We start from the raw sequence: 18,925 nt of genomic DNA, 5'->3' as shown, positions 1-18,925 counted from the left end.
AAAATTCAACGGAGCAACATGAGCGTTCACTACTCACACCTTTCCTTCAAACTACCACTGGTATATTTTGTGTGCGCTTGTGCACACACGTAACCAATGTACCGAAACCGTCTGGTGAAACCGTACCCTCTTCATCTTTCTTCAAGTACCTTTGTCACTGCTGTTTTCTTTTTTTTTAAATTACTATTACAGGTATTCGACAAAGAAATGCTGTCTCCACCCCTTCCGTCGTCAGTTTGTTATGACGCATGCCCACCACCAGGATGAAGGAAGATCGCACGACCTGTTAACCGTTAATGTTATTATTTTCCTTTTTTCTTTCTTTCCGCTTCCCTTCTCCCTCGCACTTCACATATTGATCTCCACTGTATTCACGTGCTCGCTACTGGTTTTCCTCCCTCTGTGGCTGTGACACCTCGGGACTGCCTTCCTCAGCAGGGGGGCGCAGCAGCAAACGGCGGTCACGCGCTGCTCTTTTGCACGCTGCGCGAAAGATATTCTCCTTGGGTCGAAATGCTGTGTCACGTGTGCGCAAATCGACAATAGGAGCGTCCGAATATCCGAACTCCTGCGCAACTAGTTTGAGATCAACATTGCGCTCGTCGTACACCTCCTTGCTGCTGCTTATGACGGAGTACAACAACATTGTTGCTCTGTAAGCGGCATACGCAGCATTTTGGACCGCAAACTGCTTTTTGTTCAGGGACTGCAATTTCTGCACCGCTAATAGGAATCGAGTGGCAGAGGGCATTTGCTTCATAGGCTTGTATGTTATGTGAAGCCTGTTGGCAGACCTGTTGAAGTGCTCAAGCGCCCCCTGAAGCTCGTTTTTACGGAGTAACAGCAGCACGTGACGGTACATGGCACGAACCTGCGTTGGCCTTGGTGGAGAAACGCTTTTGCTGGGGGAGACAGATCTTGACCGCCTTGCAGAAGTAACCCCCGGTGCAGCACGACCACCCAAACGGGGTAACTGTGATGCCGCTAAGTTCGCGTAAGCCGCGGGTGTGAGCACGTCGCTGACAAATTGGGAAAAGTTCGCAATATCAACAATGATGTCGTACTGAACGAAAACGGTCCCCCTTTGAGGAACAAGGCCAAATGAAGAAATTAGGACCACACGGTCCCTTTTTCCACTGCCTGCTAGTGATTTGTCGGAGTTCACAACAATATCGTCGAACTTGTCACATACTTTCTGTCGGTCTTCGTCACTGTCACGGACTGAGGCGTGCACACTGGGGCCCGCGTAGTCCGTAAGTAGTAAAAGTGATGGTGGAAGATCTCCGAGTGCGTGTAGAACATCATAGAGGAATTGGCAGACTTCTTTGGTGGCAACATGCACAACAATGCCCTGGCCCGCACGAGCATTCATCACTAATGCATACAACGTGTGGAAGCGATGTTGACCTTCAACCACGGTGTAGTGTACAGTGACAGGGTCACGCAACGTATCAACTGGAAGCCCCTTCTTTTTCTTACTTTGGTTCTCATCATGGGAGTCACGGACCTCCCCTTTGTCAACGGTCTTCGCTTCTCCAGCATCCTCTCCCGCTACGGGCACAGAAATTGTAAGTGCATCAGCCAATGGTGTGAAGAGAGCGTGGCGGGCAGGAGCTATCACGGCAGCCACTGGTGTGTGATCCAAACAAAGCCACCTCTTCTCGCACAGTTTTTTCAAAAATTCCTGCCGCTCCATTCTCTTCATACCCTTCATTGCTACACAGGTGCTGTTAGTCAACTCCCTCAAAATAACAACGTATGCCCCCACAAATTTCCATATTGCACTCCGCCCGTCGGAGGAAAGAAAGGCCTGTAGCGACGACACTAATACCACAGTACGCTCGGCAAAGGTATTGTTGGTAGCGTCTCCGTCATTATCCTCCTCGTTGGGAATGTTGGGGAACGACGGAAAACGCGACCCGTCGAGCACTAAAACGTGGACGCCACGATACGTTTCCTTCAAGTGAAGAGCAACTGAGTTAGCGTCCTCTTCGTCCTCCGTTAGTACCAGGAGCGAGGTTCCATTTTTCACTTTCTGGTCAAATAATAATCGCCGCTGCAGCGCTGCCAATCCCAAGATGGAAAAAGCAAACGGGAGATCCTTCATTTCCAGCCGCTTTACGGAAAACGCGCCTCTGGCACCACAACGATTTATAGCGTCATCATCCTTACCACTTACGGCACCCCGACTGAGAGCATTAATGACGTGTAGCTGTCCCTTGCGAAGCTTCCGTGGCGCGCTGGGGCATTTCTGCCGCACAAAGTCAAGCAATTCAGGGCAAAGTGGAGTCATTTCCGTATCCTGCGTGGTATCTGCCTCACATACGTGACCACATGTCCGTTTCTTTTCGCGTTGGTGCAGCGCTGGTGCAACATCCTCCGCACGTTTGCGCTTCAATAACTTCTTGGACTCTTTGTCCTCTAAGGCGTACTTGAGCAAGCGCCGTTGGACGGATGTCAGGGAGGACATGTTTCCTCCAACTAGCAGACTGCTCTCTCTCTTCTTCCTTTTTCTGTTTCTTTCATAAGTTGTCGTAAAAGAGCGAAATGAAGTAGTGCATAGTTTTGGTTGGAAGACACGCAGGGTGTACTCCCCACCAGGTGGAGCGCAATCTAAAGGCCAAAAACAGAGAATAAGTATGCGAAGGTTTAAACTGAAGAGGCGATTCGGGTACGATTAAACGCCCCTGCATTGAAGCACCTGCAAGCAAACATCCATAAACGCGCATAACCGGAAAACACAACTGCTTTTCACTGTACAGTTCAGTAAAGAAAACGAACAACAGCGAGGCAAACCTCAACCAACCAACGAACGATTGTTGCTGAAGCACGAGGCTACTGGACGGTTAGATAAGTAAGCAAACATGGAAAAACTAGGCTAAATTTCCAATTATGAAGCAACTAGCGCAAAACCGCATTTGTTTGAATACAGCCAGTACCTAATCAACCGCCATGAGTTCAAAATAAAAAAAACCTATGCGATGGGGATGAAGCCGTTCACCAACGTATTGTCATCCTTGTTGGTAAATGCAGCTGCCTTCCTAACATCACGGTCTGCCAGCAACGCGGAAACAACAATGTCAAAAAAAACGCCACCTGCGGCGATGGCAAGTACGTCCAAACAAGTAATACCATGAACATTCGGCGCGGCGACATCCGCGCCATGGTCCAGAAGCAGCACCGCACATGACAACACCAAACCGACTAGCGCACTACCTTTCGTCATGGCTTCGCCTTCTGTAAGGTCCCTCACCGAAATGAAAAGGCTGAAAAGTACGTGCAGCAGCGTACAACCCTCCTCATCAGTGATCACTGCAGCATCTGGATCCTCAGCCAACAACTCCTGCAGGGCGGGAATGTTTAAATGACTAACGAGGTACATAGGCAACGAAAGTGACAAAGGCAGGTTTATGGTATGGGTTTCGTCCACGTCGTTAGGCGAGTGTGCTCCTCTAGGACTGGATAAATCAGCTACAACGAGACATTCGTTCTTAGGAAGTGGCGTTAGGAGGCGGGTTAGCTGACTGTGTAAAGCCGCGGGCACATTCATGTACGCCGGGGATTGTTTGCTATTGTTACACCGTCCCGGCAGCCACGGAGGGAGCAGACTTGAGACGCACACACGTTGCCTCAGCAATCGATCGGCATCCTGTGTGTACCCGCGGCAGTACAGAAGACAAGCCAACAGCCGATACTCGTGCAACGAACAGAGTAGGTCGTAGCAGTCTTCCACGCTCAAGGATGAGCTCTTGACTACAATCTGATAGGCCTCCCGATGGTCGCGAGCCTCAAGCGCAAGCACCAGCAGGGCGTACTCCATTGGACGGGCATGGACGGGCGATGCTTGATCCAGACGTGAGCGGAAATACACTACAAGTTCGTCCTTTAGTGCTTCCCATGAGCGCTCGAGAAACCCTTCCGCGGTAATGCAACCCCACTCCATAACCTGTCGGTGGATTACCCCGTCTGCCTGGTCGGTGCTCCGCGGAACTGTAGGAAAAGTCTCAAATGTCTCCAACCAGGCCTTCTCCAATTCTCCAATGTAGGTATTATATGGGCAGCAACCACTCCACTCCTCCCAGAATCCACCGTCCCAACATCCAATGTCTGGTCCGCATTTTGCGAGTAACGGCTCAACATTATTTCCCCCGACCGGTACATTCACCACATCCTCGTCCTTTGATGCAAAATCAACGCCATCCGACGACGTTCTTGTCTCCCCAACGCAGTCCCCCTTTAGCAACCCCCGCAACTCGGAACTATACTCATCGGGGCCTGGAGGTATACACTCTGGGAGGAGTAAAAGTAGGTCTCTTGGATCTATGTGATCGTTAAAATGTAACATTGCCTCCTTCGGGCGGCAACGGTGAAGGTAAGCGAAGCCTACCATAACATGAAGCTCCAATTCGATCGCCTGCCAATCAAGGGAGTTCCGCGAGCGTTGAGTGCTAAGCAGATGAAAAGCTTCTTCCACCTTGAACCGCTCAACCAGGTCGGCTAACTGGTGACGCAGGGGATGCAACCCAGCCATCCATATTTTTGTTGCGCTGGCAGCGTAAAGGAAATCCCCTCCACCAAGCTGCGAGCCGAAGAGGCATCCGCTCATGGGCAAGCGCTCCGATACGTCATCATCGTAGAGGGAGTAGACATCGCAGTAACTTTCAGTGAAGGCAAACAAAAACGGGTGTCTTGCAATCATATGACGGACCTCATCCTCGAGCTGAATAGTGCGTCCAAGCACGCGGCCAGAAGGCATGGAGCGCATCGAAACTGAAAAAATAGAATGATCATAGCGCATGAAGACCTCGCCGTCGCCCACCGCCAGTAACGGCTGCATATCTCCAGAAAGCGGAAGTACACTACATGTGTTTCCGTCAGGTAACGACAGCAAGCGATATCCGCCTCTCCGCATTCCCACGCAAACCATATTGCCGTACGTGACTAGTGTCTGTGCCTGCTCATGAAGCATCACCTTATGTGGAGCCATCGGTCGCACATGTTTGTTCTGCGCTATGTCAAATTCATATACCCTAAGCTCCCTTCCGTGGGGTTCCGTTGTGCAAATCACGTGCCGCCCCACGCGCTGGGAGCTTGTCTGCCGCGAATCCGAAACAAAAAACGTACCCACGTAATCAGAAACTGTGTAGATGTGTTCAAAGGTTATCGAGTTAAGCACCAGAAGCCTGTGTTCGCAAAGCACAAACAAAATGTTGTGTGTTCTGCTGTGCTGGATACGCTCAACTCTTCTCTGGGTTTCCGACACGACGACGTGATGCACAAGCGTGGTGTATATCTTCTCGAGTTGTGAAACTGCGTGAAAATCATCGGCATGCATTTCCTCATGTGCTTGCTGTTCCTCACCAACACCTCCCGCTTCGGCACTGCGAGCACTATTTCCTCCACTGATATGCCTGTCCCTCGCGTCACCGGAGAGCGAGCCCTCCGTTGGTACAATCTCGGGTGAGGTCGCTCCCTCTACTACGAACCTCATCAACACACCGCTGTCAGTGCCGGCGAAAACTGTATTACCATACGTGTCAAACGCGGAGATGTGTCCATTCTCCGGGGGCGTCTCGTACAGTTTGAGAAGGTACTTCACGGCAAGCATCGTAGTCCGAAACAATGGCTACGAGAGGTCAATTGGAGAATACCAAGCCTGTTGGAAAGGGTAAAGGGCTGTAAAAACTAATGAAGCAAAACGAATCCACGCAGCCGCCCTTGGCTTCCCTTTTTCTGCTTCCTTTCCCCCTCAACTACCACTATCGATGGGGTTTCCTGCCCTTAGAACGACCTACCGCGCACCTGCGACAGCCGTTGCGCAGCCCCTTTCTCCCTGTACAGTACAAACGAACCTACTACGCTAGCTTCACCGTAAAAGCAAGAAAAACAAAAGAAATAGACAACTTACTGCAAGTGAACGAAGAAAAAAACAAGGAAACAGAGCGAAATAGCAAAATATATATATACAATTAAAACTGAGGATATAACGGTAAACGGGCAAACAGCCCCTTGTGCACCCCCCTCTGCCACTAGGCCTTGTCCCCACCATCACAAGCCTCTTCTCCCAATATGTAGTGCATGGGGTCGGCCACCACAATATACCACCTTCTACTCCCCGTCACCCCAGGCGCTACCTGTTAACAAGTTTTCAAAACCATGAGGTACGGTTACGAGTACCCCAATACGGAAGCACACACCTCTAGTCGGACATCCACCGGTGCAACGGTTCCTACAACCCACAGAACCGCAACCGCAGGTGCATTGCACGGGGTTTAAATGTTGGGTTAGGGAGTGTGTTAACGTGGCAACTGACGACCTAATCCTGCTTCCACTGGAAGCCACACTTCAAACACTTGAAGAACGTTGTTGCCGGTTCATCAGCGGAGCGCATCTGTATCTGCACGTAGTGTGCCCGGTCGCCATCGCACTGCTTCTCATCATTCTGACAACGCACAGTAATCACCTGGCCTCCATCCACCTCTTCCTCCTCTTTCACGCCTCGTTTCACCGTATTTGAGCTTCCCTTCTCATCGTCATCATCCACAACCTTATTGTACTTTAGGAACGAATGATTAATAGTGAGCGGGCGCCGTGACTGAATTGGCACGACGTACCGGCAGCTGGAGCATGAGAAACGATTGCACGGATAGGCCGGCTCAATCAACAGTAGCGTTCCACAGAATGGACAGAAAAACATGGACCGAGGCTTCCTCTCCTCAGTACTGTGGGATCGCCTTTGGGAGGGAAGGCAATGTATGCCCTGATCATTCGGTGCCAGCCGTCGAAAAAAAAAAATCAGTTACCCGTGATGCAGGACATAAGAAAGGAAAAGAAGAGTAGGGGAAGCGATGAGGAAAAATAATGGATTAGTGATATGAAGTGTTAGAGCCGTTGTGATAACAGCCTAGCAGGTAGGGTCCAGACAACAACAACGTAATGACCAAACGTGACCCCTCCTGACTGCAGAGGAAACGAGTATAGACCACGCGGAAAGAAGAGGGAAGTATCAAATAAAAGCGTTTGGACAACCAAAGATGAGGTGAACTAAAACGCAATTGCCCAAACGGTGCAGGTGCGAATAAAACCGTAAGAATCTCTTGCTACATTCGCGCTTCAGGTACGGAGCACGTGAGTGGGATGCATTGCGAAATAGAAGGACGAAGCAAACCCAATGATCAGGTTCCACTGCATCCTACATCCCCATGTTCTTCATCGTCAACTCATGCCCATACACAAGCTTCTCAACCACGGATCGGGATGATGGTTGCACGTTGGGATCATCCTCCGGTTGGCCATATATATCCATCGGTGTCAACTCCGACGCGGTACCGCGGTAATGGTGATATAACGCAAAGCTGCTTGGCAATGCACCGAGACGGCGAGACGAGAGGAGCGTTGTTTCTGTAAGAGCGGTATCAGCAGCCGCACCCCAGCCAAGTGTCGTGCGTATACGATGCAACCGCTCCGCATTGTCACGCTGAAATGCGCTTCGTTGGATCACATCACACGGGTGAAGGAGGTGCTCCCGTGGTTGCACCTGGGCAAGTTCAATCTCCCTCAATGACATACAGACCAAGTATTTACGCTTTCTTCTTCCTGTCCCAGAGGGTAAAAGGGGAAAAAAGAAAGAGAAAAACGATGCTTCTTTCCTTCCTAACTGTGCTCGAAACAACTCTTCCTGCCGTTGATAAAGCTCGGTTCCTTTCCAAAAAAACTAAAACAACAAGAGCAACGAAAAGGCGAGACTGGCTATCAGTGCACAGTTTAGCAGTTGTGGGAGGGGTTAATAGTTAATGACGAACCAGGGAACAGAGCGAGGAGAGGGAAGACAGAAAGTTATCTGTCACGGGGACCAGCTCAAACACGATAGCAGAGAGGCCCAACCGGTACATGATGGCGCACACAAAACACTAAGCTAAAAAGATAAATGTGAAAGGCATTGATACACATGCACGTTTTTGAGGACTTCACAACTAAAAAAACTCAGTATCAGTAGTGCCATTATCGTACAACACCCACATTTCCTTTCCTTATTCCCTTCCTTCACAGTCACTTCGGTTTCTTTGTGGCACTTCCACCTTACCTTAACCGCCATCCATGACGGAGTGGCCTTCATCAATTAAGTAACACCTTCTGATTTCCCTGACTTGGAACGAAATTGCACAAAACCGAGTTTATATCGCCAGACTCCCTCTACTCATAAAACCGAGTCAGTGACCCCACCATATTAAACGACGTTTCTTCCCGCTACTCTCACGGAATGATGAAGCACAAACTAATATCAACACCTGTCGTGGCGATAATTACACAGTTTCGTTAGAACAGGTAGAGGTAGAAGAAGAGAGCTAGAATGCTAATCACTACAGCAGGAGGGCCGTACAGTTTTAACAAACGCATCCTGTTCATGCGAGCCGTCTTCTTGTAGAACCGAGAGCTTTCATCCACCAGCTGGGCGCTAAACTGATTCATTGTCTCAAGTTTCTCCCCACGCACCATAAGGTCTTCCAAGTTCTTGCGCATAACGAAGTGAACGTCTGTTAGCTCCTGTTTAATTGCATCGTACTGCGTATTAACCTGACGTCGCTGTCCACCGTGCGAATCGCTAACAACATCGTTTTGTCGTTCGCGTTGCACGCGGTGTATGAGTTTTTCTAGAGTGGATTCAAATTTTATAAACTGAAAGGGACGAACTGTCCTGGCTGAAATCTCGGATGTGGAGTAAGCCTGCGTAAACTCAGAGAAGATCATGTCTAACAGACTACACGCAAGATGGTTAGTCGACGTAACGTCACTGGAATTGCGCAAAAGAAGTTTGTTTAAAACGGTGATAATCGTCAACCCCGTCCCCGCATCCTGAAATGCAAAGTAAATACAGTCCTTATGGTCAAAGCTCTGGTAGTAACTTCCTCTCGTCCCTGCTGAATCTGGTACCGACGCCGGTGACTCCATTCGCTCAAGAATACGCTGCTCCTGTTGCCTGATCTGATTCCAATTGGCGTAGTTTTCATCGGTAAAACTACACAAAGGGACATGATCATGCGTACGTGCTATAAGAACGGCAATGAAACAACCCTTTGACGCCATTTTCTAGGAGTATAAAAATAAAAAGATGAAGGGAACCTAATTCCACGCTTCGCGAATTCGATAAAAGGCAGTTGGAAAGTGGCCAATACCTCAAAGCCGTTGTACCGTGACAAATACCGCCTTTACCCCTTCCGGCTTTCTGTCTAATCCGAAAAAGCCGCACTACCCAGGTGCTTGGCCTCCTTTTTAAAAAAAAAAAAATGGAAAAAAACCTTTTCGCACAAAGTGGCACTACTTCTTGACTTCGACGACTTCTCTCCGCTCCCACAGCACTGATCCTCCTTAACAACACAAATAAAGATACGCTTACTAGAAGACAAACGGAAGAATGTGGGGAAACAGATACCGCAGAGAAGATAACTCGAACAAAGTCAACGGTAATGCAAGAGATGTCGACGCAACCCTCAAGATAGACCGTCACCCACTTTTGAGTATTAACAAAATGCGAGTTAGAAGTTACCAAAATAAAAATGTCAGGGAGCGGAAAAGATCGCAAGCAACAAGGCAGGAAACACAAGTAAAAAAAATGCTTATGCAACCATGGCTGAAGCCGTGCTGGACTCGTACTTCCACGTGGGCGGAAGTTGCTTCACACGTCTGTAATACCGTGCAAGGCGGTGAATGCGGGACTCAACCAAAATAAGACGGAACTTCGTATCCTTATCTTTCGTGTTGCGCTCAAGGTGTTTACGCATTTGAGTTGCCCGCTTAATTAAGCAGTACAAATCCTCAGGGATCTCAGGCGCCATGCCCTTGTGCTTTAAAATGCGCAAAATTTTGCGGCCCGTCACATTTTTCACTTGCGCGATACCCATCGAGTCACGAAGTTGCATGCCAATACGACTTGGTGAAAGCCCCTTTTTTGCCAACTTGCAAACGGCATCGATAACATCCCGGCTGGAGGATTTCAACCACGTCGGTGGTGTCCGGCGGTACGGCAAGGCCGATGCAGCCTTGCCATGACCATTACCATGCATGCGCACCATCGCCTACAACTACACAAACCTTTCCTTTCTCAAATAAGAAAAGGTCAAAAAAAAAACACAACCTCAAATCATCCAAAACGATAACCAACCAACCACTGAACAATTGAGGAAGCTTAAATAATGATCAAATTTTATTTTAAAACAAAAAGCAAAAATAAGAAAGACAAAAAAAGAAACCCAGGACACTAATCAATTAAAAATACTGCATTATTACCTACCGTCCACAAAAATTATGTGAAGGAGAAAAAAAGAATATATATATATGTATATATAAATATATTAAACTACCCGATGACACACAGCACAATGCCACGTGATTGTAGCGGGAGACTCATGTGATATAATAATAAAGGGAATAAAATAACAATAGCACCCTTCACATATTAAGTAATGACGCATTTCAGTGCAAATTACATAATATGTGAGGATACACCACACACACCCTCAATTGTGAACATGCCCAAATCACACGTATCAGTCAAACTAAGCAAACCAAGGGTATCCCAATGAAAGAAAACATCATCCGCAATTAAGGGACCACATTCCATAAAGGGGGAAAAGGGCCGCTGTAGGAGTTTCCTGATGTGGGGTACCGTAGAGTAAATAACAGCATCATCACCATTATTGGAGCGAGGGAAACCAGCAAAAATATCAGTGGGAGCCACACAAACATTAATGCCATATGATGATCCGCTACCATTGAAACAACAACCGCCAGAGCCATGTGCAACTTCCACATACGCAGGACGGAGGTAACGGCTCTCGTAGGGATATACGAGAGGCTCAAACCCACGAAGGTGTGAAAGTTGAGCAGCACAATACGGGTTAAGTTGATATCGTACGACAATTCGGTTATTCACTTCAAAATCGACAACTGGTTCATCTTCCGTATCACACAGGTACACTTCATAAGAAAGCAATTCAACAGGATGATGATTGCAAATATATTTACTTCCACTACCACGGCTCTGCAATGGAGGGCGATGATAAACTGTCATATCGGGATGTTCATCCAACAACACATCCACATCAAAAGGTAACGGCTTAACTAGTGACATAATTTCCAATACGGGAGTTACAAGTCCACTATGTATGACCACCATTGTAATTTCACAAAGTGTAGAAGTTTCTCAAAACACAGTGTGTGACGTTTGCGTTAACTTAAGGAAAGAGCAAATGGAGAAACAATACAGATGAAAGTACGAGAGTGTGGCAATTAGTGATGTAGTTAGACAAAGGAAGTATGATAACAATCGGTTGCAGAAAAGAAAATGAAAGAGTGACAACGGTAAGAAAAAATTTTAATATATATATATATATATATAACAGTTATGTAAGTAATAGAAACAAACAAGCAAACATATCAACAAATACGATGAAGAACCCCAGGACACTAATCAATTAAAAATACTGCATTATTAACTACCGTCCACAATAATTATGTGAAGGAGAAAAAAAGAATATATATATATGTATATATAAATATATTAAACTACCCGATGACACACAGCACAATGCCACGTGATTGTAGCGGGAGACTCATGTGATATAATAATAAAGGGAATAAAATAACAATAGCACCCTTCACATATTAAGTAATGACGCATTTCAGTGCAAATTACATAACATGTGAGGATACACCACACACACCCTCAATTGTGAACATGCCCAAATCACACGTATCAGTCAAACTAAGCAAACCGCTACTTCCCCACCTTACAAAAACATCATCCGCAATTAAGGGACCACATTCCATAAAGGGGGAAAAGGGCCGCTGTAGGAGTTTCCTGATGTGGGGTACCGTAGAGTAAATAACAGCATCATCACCATTATTGGAGCGAGGGAAACCAGCAAAAATATCAGTGGGAGCCACACAAACATTAATGCCATATGATGATCCGCTACCATTGAAACAACAACCGCCAGAGCCATGTGCAACTTCCACATACGCAGGACGGAGGTAACGGCTCTCGTAGGGATATACGAGAGGCTCAAACCCACGAAGGTGTGAAAGTTGAGCAGCACAATACGGGTTAAGTTGATATCGTACGACAATTCGGTTACTCACTTCAAAATCGACAACTGGTTCATCTTCCGTATCACACAAGTACACTTCATAAGAAAGCAATTCAACAGGATGATGATTGCAAATATATTTACTTCCACTACCACGGCTCTGCAATGGAGGGCGATGATAAACTGTCATATCGGGATGTTCATCCAACAACACATCCACATCAAAAGGTAACGGCTTAACTAGTGACATAATTTCCAATACGGGAGTTACAAGTCCACTATGTATGACCACCATTGTAATTTCACAAAGTGTAGAAGTTTCTCAAAACACAGTGTGTGACGTTTGCGCTAAATTAAGGAAAGAGCAAATGGAGAAACAATACAGATGAAAGTACGAGAGTGTGGCAATTAGTGATGTAGTTAGACAAAGGAAGTATGATAACAATCGGTTGCAGAAAAGAAAATGAAAGAGTGACAACGGTAAGAAAAAATTTTAATATATATATATAACAGTTATGTAAGTAATAGAAACAAACAAGCAAACATATCAACAAATACGATGAAGAACCCCAGGACACTAATCAATTAAAAATACTGCATTATTAACTACCGTCCACAATAATTATGTGAAGGAGAAAAAAAGAATATATATATATATATAAATATATTAAACTACCCGATGACACACAGCACAATGCCACGTGATTGTAGCGGGAGACTCATGTGATATAATAATATATGGAATAAAATAACAATAGCACCCTTCACATATTAAGTAATGACGCATTTCAGTGCAAATTACATAATATGTGAGGATACACCACACACACCCTCAATTGTGAACATGCCCAAATCACACGTATCAGTCAAACTAAGCAAACCAAGGGTATCCCAATGAAAGAAAACATCATCCGCAATTAAGGGACCACATTCCATAAAGGGGGAAAAGGGCCGCTGTAGGAGTTTCCTGATGTGGGGTACCGTAGAGTAAATAACAGCATCATCACCATTATTGGAGCGAGGGAAACCAGCAAAAATATCAGTGGGAGCCACACAAACATTAATGCCATATGATGATCCGCTACCATTGAAACAACAACCGCCAGAGCCATGTGCAACTTCCACATACGCAGGACGGAGGTAAGGTCTTTGGTTACGGTAGATTGTATTTCCAAACACACGAGGAAATGGAAACTCTGAAGCAGCACAATACGGGTTAAGTTGATATCGTACGACAATTTGATTATCCACTTCAAAATCGACAACTGGTTCATCTTCCGTATCACACAAGTACACTTCATAAGAAAGCAATTCAACAGGATGATGATTGCAAATATATTTACTTCCACTACCACGGCTCCGCAATGGAGGGCGATGATAAACTGTCATATCGGGATGTTCATCCAACAACACATCCACATCAAAAGGTAACGGCTTAACTAGTGACATAATTTCCAATACGGGAGTTACAAGTCCACTATGTATGACCACCATTGTAATTTCACAAAGTGTAGAAGTTTCTCAAAACACAGTGTGTGACGTTTGCGCTAACTTAAGGAAAGAGCAAATGGAGAAACAATACAGATGAAAGTACGAGAGTGTGGCAATTAGAAGGAAAAGCATTTTGTAAGAGGAAGGAAAGAAGGAAGTTGCTGTTATTATTATGTTTGTGGTGTAATTGTGAATGCTTTACGTGTCGTGAAGGTGTGAACCAACGTTCCTATTTGATGAGGATAGTACAAAAAGGAAATGAGTGGGGTAGGAGAGGCAAAAAGGAAGAGTTAATGCCTGTCTAGGAAGTACGGTACACTGTTTGGAGAGGGGGAGATATTGATTAGGGTCGACGTGAGAGAATTTTAAAATGAAAAGTATCCCTAATCATTATAAGAGAACATCAATAGGTATGAGTTGTCTTCTACTTGCGTCACTCCCTTCTTTTCTCACCAACCACAATTGTGGCGGACATTACTACGCCATCACGGGAGAATACAACGGGAATAGAAGCCGAGGGTCGCACGTGCCTTGCCACAACAGTATTGAACGCAGCCAGTTCTGTAACTGTGTAACCTGCAAAGCGGACGAGTTGGTCACCGACGCGCAATCCGGCAGCAAACGCTGGACCCATAAGATCAGCGCCACCATTACTTCCGGTGTAAGTTTGGGTGACTTCCTGAATTGATAGTGTTGTACATCCACTGCTGTCGCGGCCAACGGCAACACGGAACCCAAGGTAAGGGCGCGTCAACGGAGCAGAAGCAAAAGACCTTGAGCTCGAGATAGCACTGTGATGTCGTAGGGGAACCGAATTAGAGCGTTGCGCTGCATGTACAACAAACTCACCATCCAGAGGTCCACACACGCTGCGGCTAACCGGAGAGTGGAGGTTGCTACAGGATACGGCAGGCTTTCGCTGTGGCTGAACAATCGCCGCTTTGGGTGACGCCCATAATCTTACGGGTGTGCTCTCCACACTAGGCTGTGACGTGATGGGGGAGGAAACTGAAGACGCCTTTCTAGGGGTACCCTTACCACTAGCAACAGTCTTGGGAATTTTCTTGCGTTTCTCCTTCACAACTGCCTTTGATGGCTGGAAGGAGATGTCTGACAGGATTGAAGAAGTGTCCTTCAGTTCGGCTGATGACTCCTTCTTTTTCGTTCGCTTTGGTGTTGCCAACCCTACGTCCAGATTTTGGTTGAACAGCGCCACCGAATCCTTCATCGAATCCGCTAAAAACCACACATTTAAATGCTTTTCCCATGTGCCCGGTGCCATTAACTCCAATATTACGGCGGAATGGCGGACCAGCCACATCGCCGCTTGCGTCCGGCACAAACTCCGCAGCGGCAGTGGTGCAGATGTGAGCGCACCCCTAGTTGACAATGTCTTCCCGCCTGTCTCTATTTCAGTATCGCTATGCGCTTTAAACGAGTCATACATGGTCACCAAATCCGCAAGGAGCGGAAGGATCTCTGCTCGTTTGGTGGAGGGGACAAAATTCAGCCACTCCACTGACGGGCACTCTGCGTTTATCACCCGAATGCTCTCACTGCCCATACCAATGGAATTCTTGTGTTTCAAGAAGGCGGACAGGGTTTGGTCCGTCGACTCCTCGAGATCAGCACCGGCTTGTCTGGCGACCTCCTCAATAAGCAAACGAAGACGTCCCACAGTTCGACCAAACTCATCAGCTAGGTACGCCACCGTATGAGTGGAGCTGGCGATGCTCCTGCGGCGCTCACTCGAATAGCGTGTGTCTGATAAAGAAGCCCCTGACGTTCCGTGGAGGGCCGACGAATCGCCGCCAACGGATGAATGTGAAACTCCGGAGCTCCACTCTCGCGTTTCAACCGGCTTGTCCCAAATAGGAATTCGCAGCACCCGGTCATGGGATGTCGTGATAAGACTACAGTGCCGCCTACAACGTAAAACCGTAGCTTTGAGTGCGCGCAACACGGCGGACAGCTGACTGAGTAACGCTGCCTCAGCAGACGAGTCATCCTCATTCACAGGGGAAAACCGCTCGCCGCTGGAAGTCCACAAACGGCGGCTGTGAAATGGAGGTTCCGGTAATAACCGCGGAACTGTCTTCAGTTTATCCTCCGCGTCAACGTACCCGGCGAGAATACAGTCAAGAGACTTGCTCATTTGGATGTGTACAATATCCGCACGAAGCGAGACATTCTGTGAGTCTATTTCATCACGCTCATATGCTAACTGGGCAATTTCAACCTCCAACTGCACCTCTTCCTGCTTCAGGTTAGCCACGGTTTCCTTACTTTCTAGTGCGTTCTGCACAACGATCCACTCCCGCTGCAGCGTCGCGCGCTCTTCATCAAAGCGGTGAAGCTTTGTTTCAAACAATGCGAACCTATACCACTTGAAGTAGGCACTCATCCTAAGTGCCTCCCCATTGACTAACACAGATGTGAGCGTTTCCACGAGATTGTATGTCTGCCGCGACTCTCTTTGATCCTGGAGAAAGGAAAACCACCTTCGCATACAGCGGTGCTGCAGTTGACGGTAGTGAGCCTCCATCCGCAGCAGCAGCAGTTGTAGCGCCCGCTTTTGTCGTTGTGCGCACTGGTTGGTCGTTGCTAACCGACGGAACACGAAGGCACTGTCACACACTTTGGAGTCAAACGAGAGGAACAAACGGTTGAAGGCCACAGAACGCGACAGCGCCTGCCGTAAACCTACGACGTGATGAAGCCAGTATCTGTAGTAACGATGCAGCAGGTTGCGCCGTTGTGTGCTTGCGAGGGCGACGCATGCCCTGCCACCAAGAGCCACACCACAAGGTTTCGCACAGCGCTCCACCGTTGTACTGAAGGAACGAGACTCCAACGATCTTATCTGCACGTCTTGCTCTACAAGTCTCTGTGAGACACGGTGCCGCCTCCATTTCCTAAAATAGCAGCCGAGTAGGCGCTCCTGATTAGTTGCCGCCAGAAACCGCACCCTTCGCATACATTGGTACCGTCTAACGCGCCGCGTTGACCAGGCCATCCAGCGCCTAAACGAATCCCGTAGAGAAAAATGAAAGCGAGTACCATATAAGGCGTTGACAACGCGTGTTTGCTCCTTTAACAAACACTCACGCAACTCCATGCCATCGTCGGTTACAGGTCGGCGCAATACCCTACGGAACACTTCCTCTTTCGATTCCATTTTGGCGATTGTACAGCGCGCTTTCATATGAGCAACGTCCAACTTGCGAAGCGAACCTATATCGGCCAGTGCCTCATCGTCCCCATCATCCACCTGAATACACGCCAATGTTGCGTTAGGCGGCGCTTGAACCGCTTCTTCAGGTTCAACTAACCCAGACTGGGCTCCTTGGTCGGTAGGGGCTACTTGTCCCGTCTTCTTCCGTTTACAATTGATATTTCTACTTTCCAAGTTGATCTTTGGCTTGATCTTGTTTCCAGCACTACGACTGTCAAACAACTTCTTCTTACTTCCAGGTGCTGCCAGTAGATAAAGCTGACATAACAAGCGATTCGTTGTCATTGGTACTAAAAGGGGTCGTGGAGTGCTGAGGTCTCGCCATGCATGCAGTTGTTGCAAATCCGGAGTCAACATATTGTGCACGTGAAAGCAGCCATCCGCTGTTGCAATCCACAGCAAACAACGAGCGTTATCGACAGTCATACCTGTCACAGGAGTGTAACCTCTGTGGACAGTGCGAATTGATCGGCCAGAAGGCAGAGCTAAAACTTTGACTTCACCATCAGACGACCCACTTAGCAAAAACCGGTCCCAAACAATGGCCAGGTGAGTAATCCGCTTAGCGTGCTCACACTTCAATGGCCAAAGGAGGGTACCACCCTCTATTCCAGATGCAACAGGCTCCGAATGCACCGCCGCCAGGCGGCAACCCATCGCGCTATCAGAAACAGGGCCTTGAAGCTTTGCGAGTACATCCGCGAAGCGTGACACCTGCACTTGCTGCGCAGATTTCTTTTTCAGCTTGCCTCGACCTTTCCTTCCCTCTCGCGGAGCGCCCACACCATCACCAACATTTCGCCCACTCCGACAGAAAACTGCTGAGCCTTGGCCATCGACAGGTATAACAGGCTCCGCAGTCAACAGGTTTTCGTCATCTGAACTTCCATCAAATTGCCTGTCACTGTCAGAATCCCTCGTGGCAGTATTTGGTGCCCTAGCGGCAGTGGTAGGCAACGCAAGATCTTTTCCCCAGTTAATTTTTGGCAAGAGACCATGTCTTTGCATGGCTGCAATTGAACGCGAGCGCCCTGTTCCCCCTCCGTCAACCCGATGCCTTTGAGGGCTTCCGATAGAAGGCGAGCGCAGCAGGCTCCGCACCTTCATTATTCCTACGGAAGCGGACCTACTCGTACGACACTTCCCCGGCCTGGCCTGAGAAGCTCCACGACCGCTCGCTTGGCTCGTTTGTTTTACTTGAGGTTCCTCCAAGCTACATTTCGGTAATTGTGACTTTTGTCGATGAGGAGAAGGTCCTAAAAGGTCCTTTCCAGTTCGCTTTTTTTTACCCGCACTCTTGGCAACGGTAGTGGGCCTCCCCACCACTTGTGTATTATCGACCATCGACCACATGTGCAGCGACCCATCGTCAGCACCGCTAAAAACAAAGACACCGTTAAGTGTCGACACTAATGCTGAAACGGAACACGTGTGTCCCTTCAGCCTACAGAGACACTGTAAGGATACAGCATCCCACTTTGCTATTGTACGATCGGAAGACGCCGTCAGGAAAACTGGGGCAGGTGTAAATTCACATTCTGGTTGAACTCCTTGTACTATTGGGGTTGCCACGGCCATCAGGCACCTGACAGCAGACGTGTGCGCTCGCGTCTGCTGATACTCGCACAGCGTGACGGCGTCAAATACACGAATATACCCATCGGAAAGGCCGGCGACCACGCGGCTAGAACCAATTTGAATGAGTGAAGTAACAACGGCCCGCGACTTTTTTGGTACAAAACGAAGTACACGGTCAGGTTGTACCGCCGACCGCACCTCAATATCACCGCTACTTGCTCCTACCCACAGCGTGCAACGCATTTCCTCTGGGGGTTGTTGGGGGAGTTGGCGGACTTGCAGAGAAGACGACGCCGCTTTGGGGTTTAAAACTGTGAAAACAGTTATGGAAGGGCTGCGGCTACGGCGATTATCTCCTTCGAGTTCCTCACATTTCACACCTCCATCAGGAACTTGCTTGTGTGTCCCACTGCTCGACACCGGGTGGTGAAGCGTGTCTGCCGGTGCTGTTCGAAGGGTAACAACTGCGGCACAGTGGAACACACCATTTAACTGAGACGAAAGCGCGACTTCCTTATACGTCATCTGGCGTTAT

The 18,925-nt window shown here is 47.9% G+C and overlaps 10 protein-coding genes across 10 annotated transcripts, besides 5 other annotated features; all 10 read right to left on the bottom strand.

Annotated features, from left to right (window-relative positions):
• Positions 1–382: 382 nt before the first annotated feature.
• On the bottom strand, positions 383–2,470 carry Tb10.61.1340 (hypothetical protein, conserved; the record flags this gene model as incomplete). Its single annotated transcript, XM_822897.1, has 1 exon — positions 383–2,470. One exon carries the CDS (start codon positions 2,468–2,470, stop codon positions 383–385), a length of 2,088 nt encoding a protein of 695 aa, XP_827990.1.
• Positions 2,471–2,974: 504 nt separating this feature from the next.
• Tb10.61.1350 (hypothetical protein, conserved) lies at positions 2,975–5,608 on the bottom strand (the record flags this gene model as incomplete). Its single annotated transcript, XM_822896.1, has 1 exon — positions 2,975–5,608. One exon carries the CDS (start codon positions 5,606–5,608, stop codon positions 2,975–2,977), a length of 2,634 nt encoding a protein of 877 aa, XP_827989.1.
• Positions 5,609–6,316: 708 nt separating this feature from the next.
• Tb10.61.1360 (RNA polymerase III C11 subunit, putative) lies at positions 6,317–6,697 on the bottom strand (the record flags this gene model as incomplete). Its single annotated transcript, XM_822895.1, has 1 exon — positions 6,317–6,697. The coding sequence occupies one exon, from the start codon at positions 6,695–6,697 to the stop codon at positions 6,317–6,319; it is 381 nt and encodes a 126-aa protein (XP_827988.1).
• Positions 6,698–7,192: 495 nt separating this feature from the next.
• Positions 7,193–7,567, bottom strand: Tb10.61.1370 (hypothetical protein, conserved; the record flags this gene model as incomplete). Its single annotated transcript, XM_822894.1, has 1 exon — positions 7,193–7,567. One exon carries the CDS (start codon positions 7,565–7,567, stop codon positions 7,193–7,195), a length of 375 nt encoding a protein of 124 aa, XP_827987.1.
• Positions 7,568–8,316: 749 nt separating this feature from the next.
• Positions 8,317–9,084, bottom strand: Tb10.61.1380 (synaptobrevin-type vesicle transport protein, putative; the record flags this gene model as incomplete). Its single annotated transcript, XM_822893.1, has 1 exon — positions 8,317–9,084. The coding sequence occupies one exon, from the start codon at positions 9,082–9,084 to the stop codon at positions 8,317–8,319; it is 768 nt and encodes a 255-aa protein (XP_827986.1).
• A 530-nt stretch (positions 9,085–9,614) lies between these two features.
• On the bottom strand, positions 9,615–10,070 carry Tb10.61.1390 (40S ribosomal protein S13, putative; the record flags this gene model as incomplete). Its single annotated transcript, XM_822892.1, has 1 exon — positions 9,615–10,070. One exon carries the CDS (start codon positions 10,068–10,070, stop codon positions 9,615–9,617), a length of 456 nt encoding a protein of 151 aa, XP_827985.1.
• Positions 10,071–10,322: 252 nt separating this feature from the next.
• Positions 10,323–10,350: a microsatellite.
• A 130-nt stretch (positions 10,351–10,480) lies between these two features.
• Positions 10,481–11,173, bottom strand: Tb10.61.1400 (hypothetical protein, conserved; the record flags this gene model as incomplete). Its single annotated transcript, XM_822891.1, has 1 exon — positions 10,481–11,173. One exon carries the CDS (start codon positions 11,171–11,173, stop codon positions 10,481–10,483), a length of 693 nt encoding a protein of 230 aa, XP_827984.1.
• Positions 11,174–11,374: 201 nt separating this feature from the next.
• Positions 11,375–11,395: a microsatellite.
• A 135-nt stretch (positions 11,396–11,530) lies between these two features.
• Positions 11,531–11,558: a microsatellite.
• Positions 11,559–11,688: 130 nt separating this feature from the next.
• Tb10.61.1410 (hypothetical protein, conserved) lies at positions 11,689–12,381 on the bottom strand (the record flags this gene model as incomplete). Its single annotated transcript, XM_822890.1, has 1 exon — positions 11,689–12,381. One exon carries the CDS (start codon positions 12,379–12,381, stop codon positions 11,689–11,691), a length of 693 nt encoding a protein of 230 aa, XP_827983.1.
• A 190-nt stretch (positions 12,382–12,571) lies between these two features.
• Positions 12,572–12,596: a sequence feature (AT_rich).
• Positions 12,597–12,730: 134 nt separating this feature from the next.
• Positions 12,731–12,754: a microsatellite.
• Positions 12,755–12,884: 130 nt separating this feature from the next.
• On the bottom strand, positions 12,885–13,580 carry Tb10.61.1420 (hypothetical protein, conserved; the record flags this gene model as incomplete). Its single annotated transcript, XM_822889.1, has 1 exon — positions 12,885–13,580. The coding sequence occupies one exon, from the start codon at positions 13,578–13,580 to the stop codon at positions 12,885–12,887; it is 696 nt and encodes a 231-aa protein (XP_827982.1).
• A 430-nt stretch (positions 13,581–14,010) lies between these two features.
• Positions 14,011–18,915, bottom strand: Tb10.61.1430 (hypothetical protein, conserved; the record flags this gene model as incomplete). Its single annotated transcript, XM_822888.1, has 1 exon — positions 14,011–18,915. The coding sequence occupies one exon, from the start codon at positions 18,913–18,915 to the stop codon at positions 14,011–14,013; it is 4,905 nt and encodes a 1,634-aa protein (XP_827981.1).
• Between the last annotated feature and the right edge of the window lie 10 nt (positions 18,916–18,925).

Source organism: Trypanosoma brucei, chromosome 10 (genome assembly GCF_000002445.2).
Source record: "Trypanosoma brucei brucei TREU927 chromosome 10, whole genome shotgun sequence".
Classification (NCBI taxonomy): Eukaryota; Euglenozoa; class Kinetoplastea; order Trypanosomatida; family Trypanosomatidae; genus Trypanosoma; species Trypanosoma brucei.
This window is presented reverse-complemented; position numbering and strand designations above follow the sequence as displayed.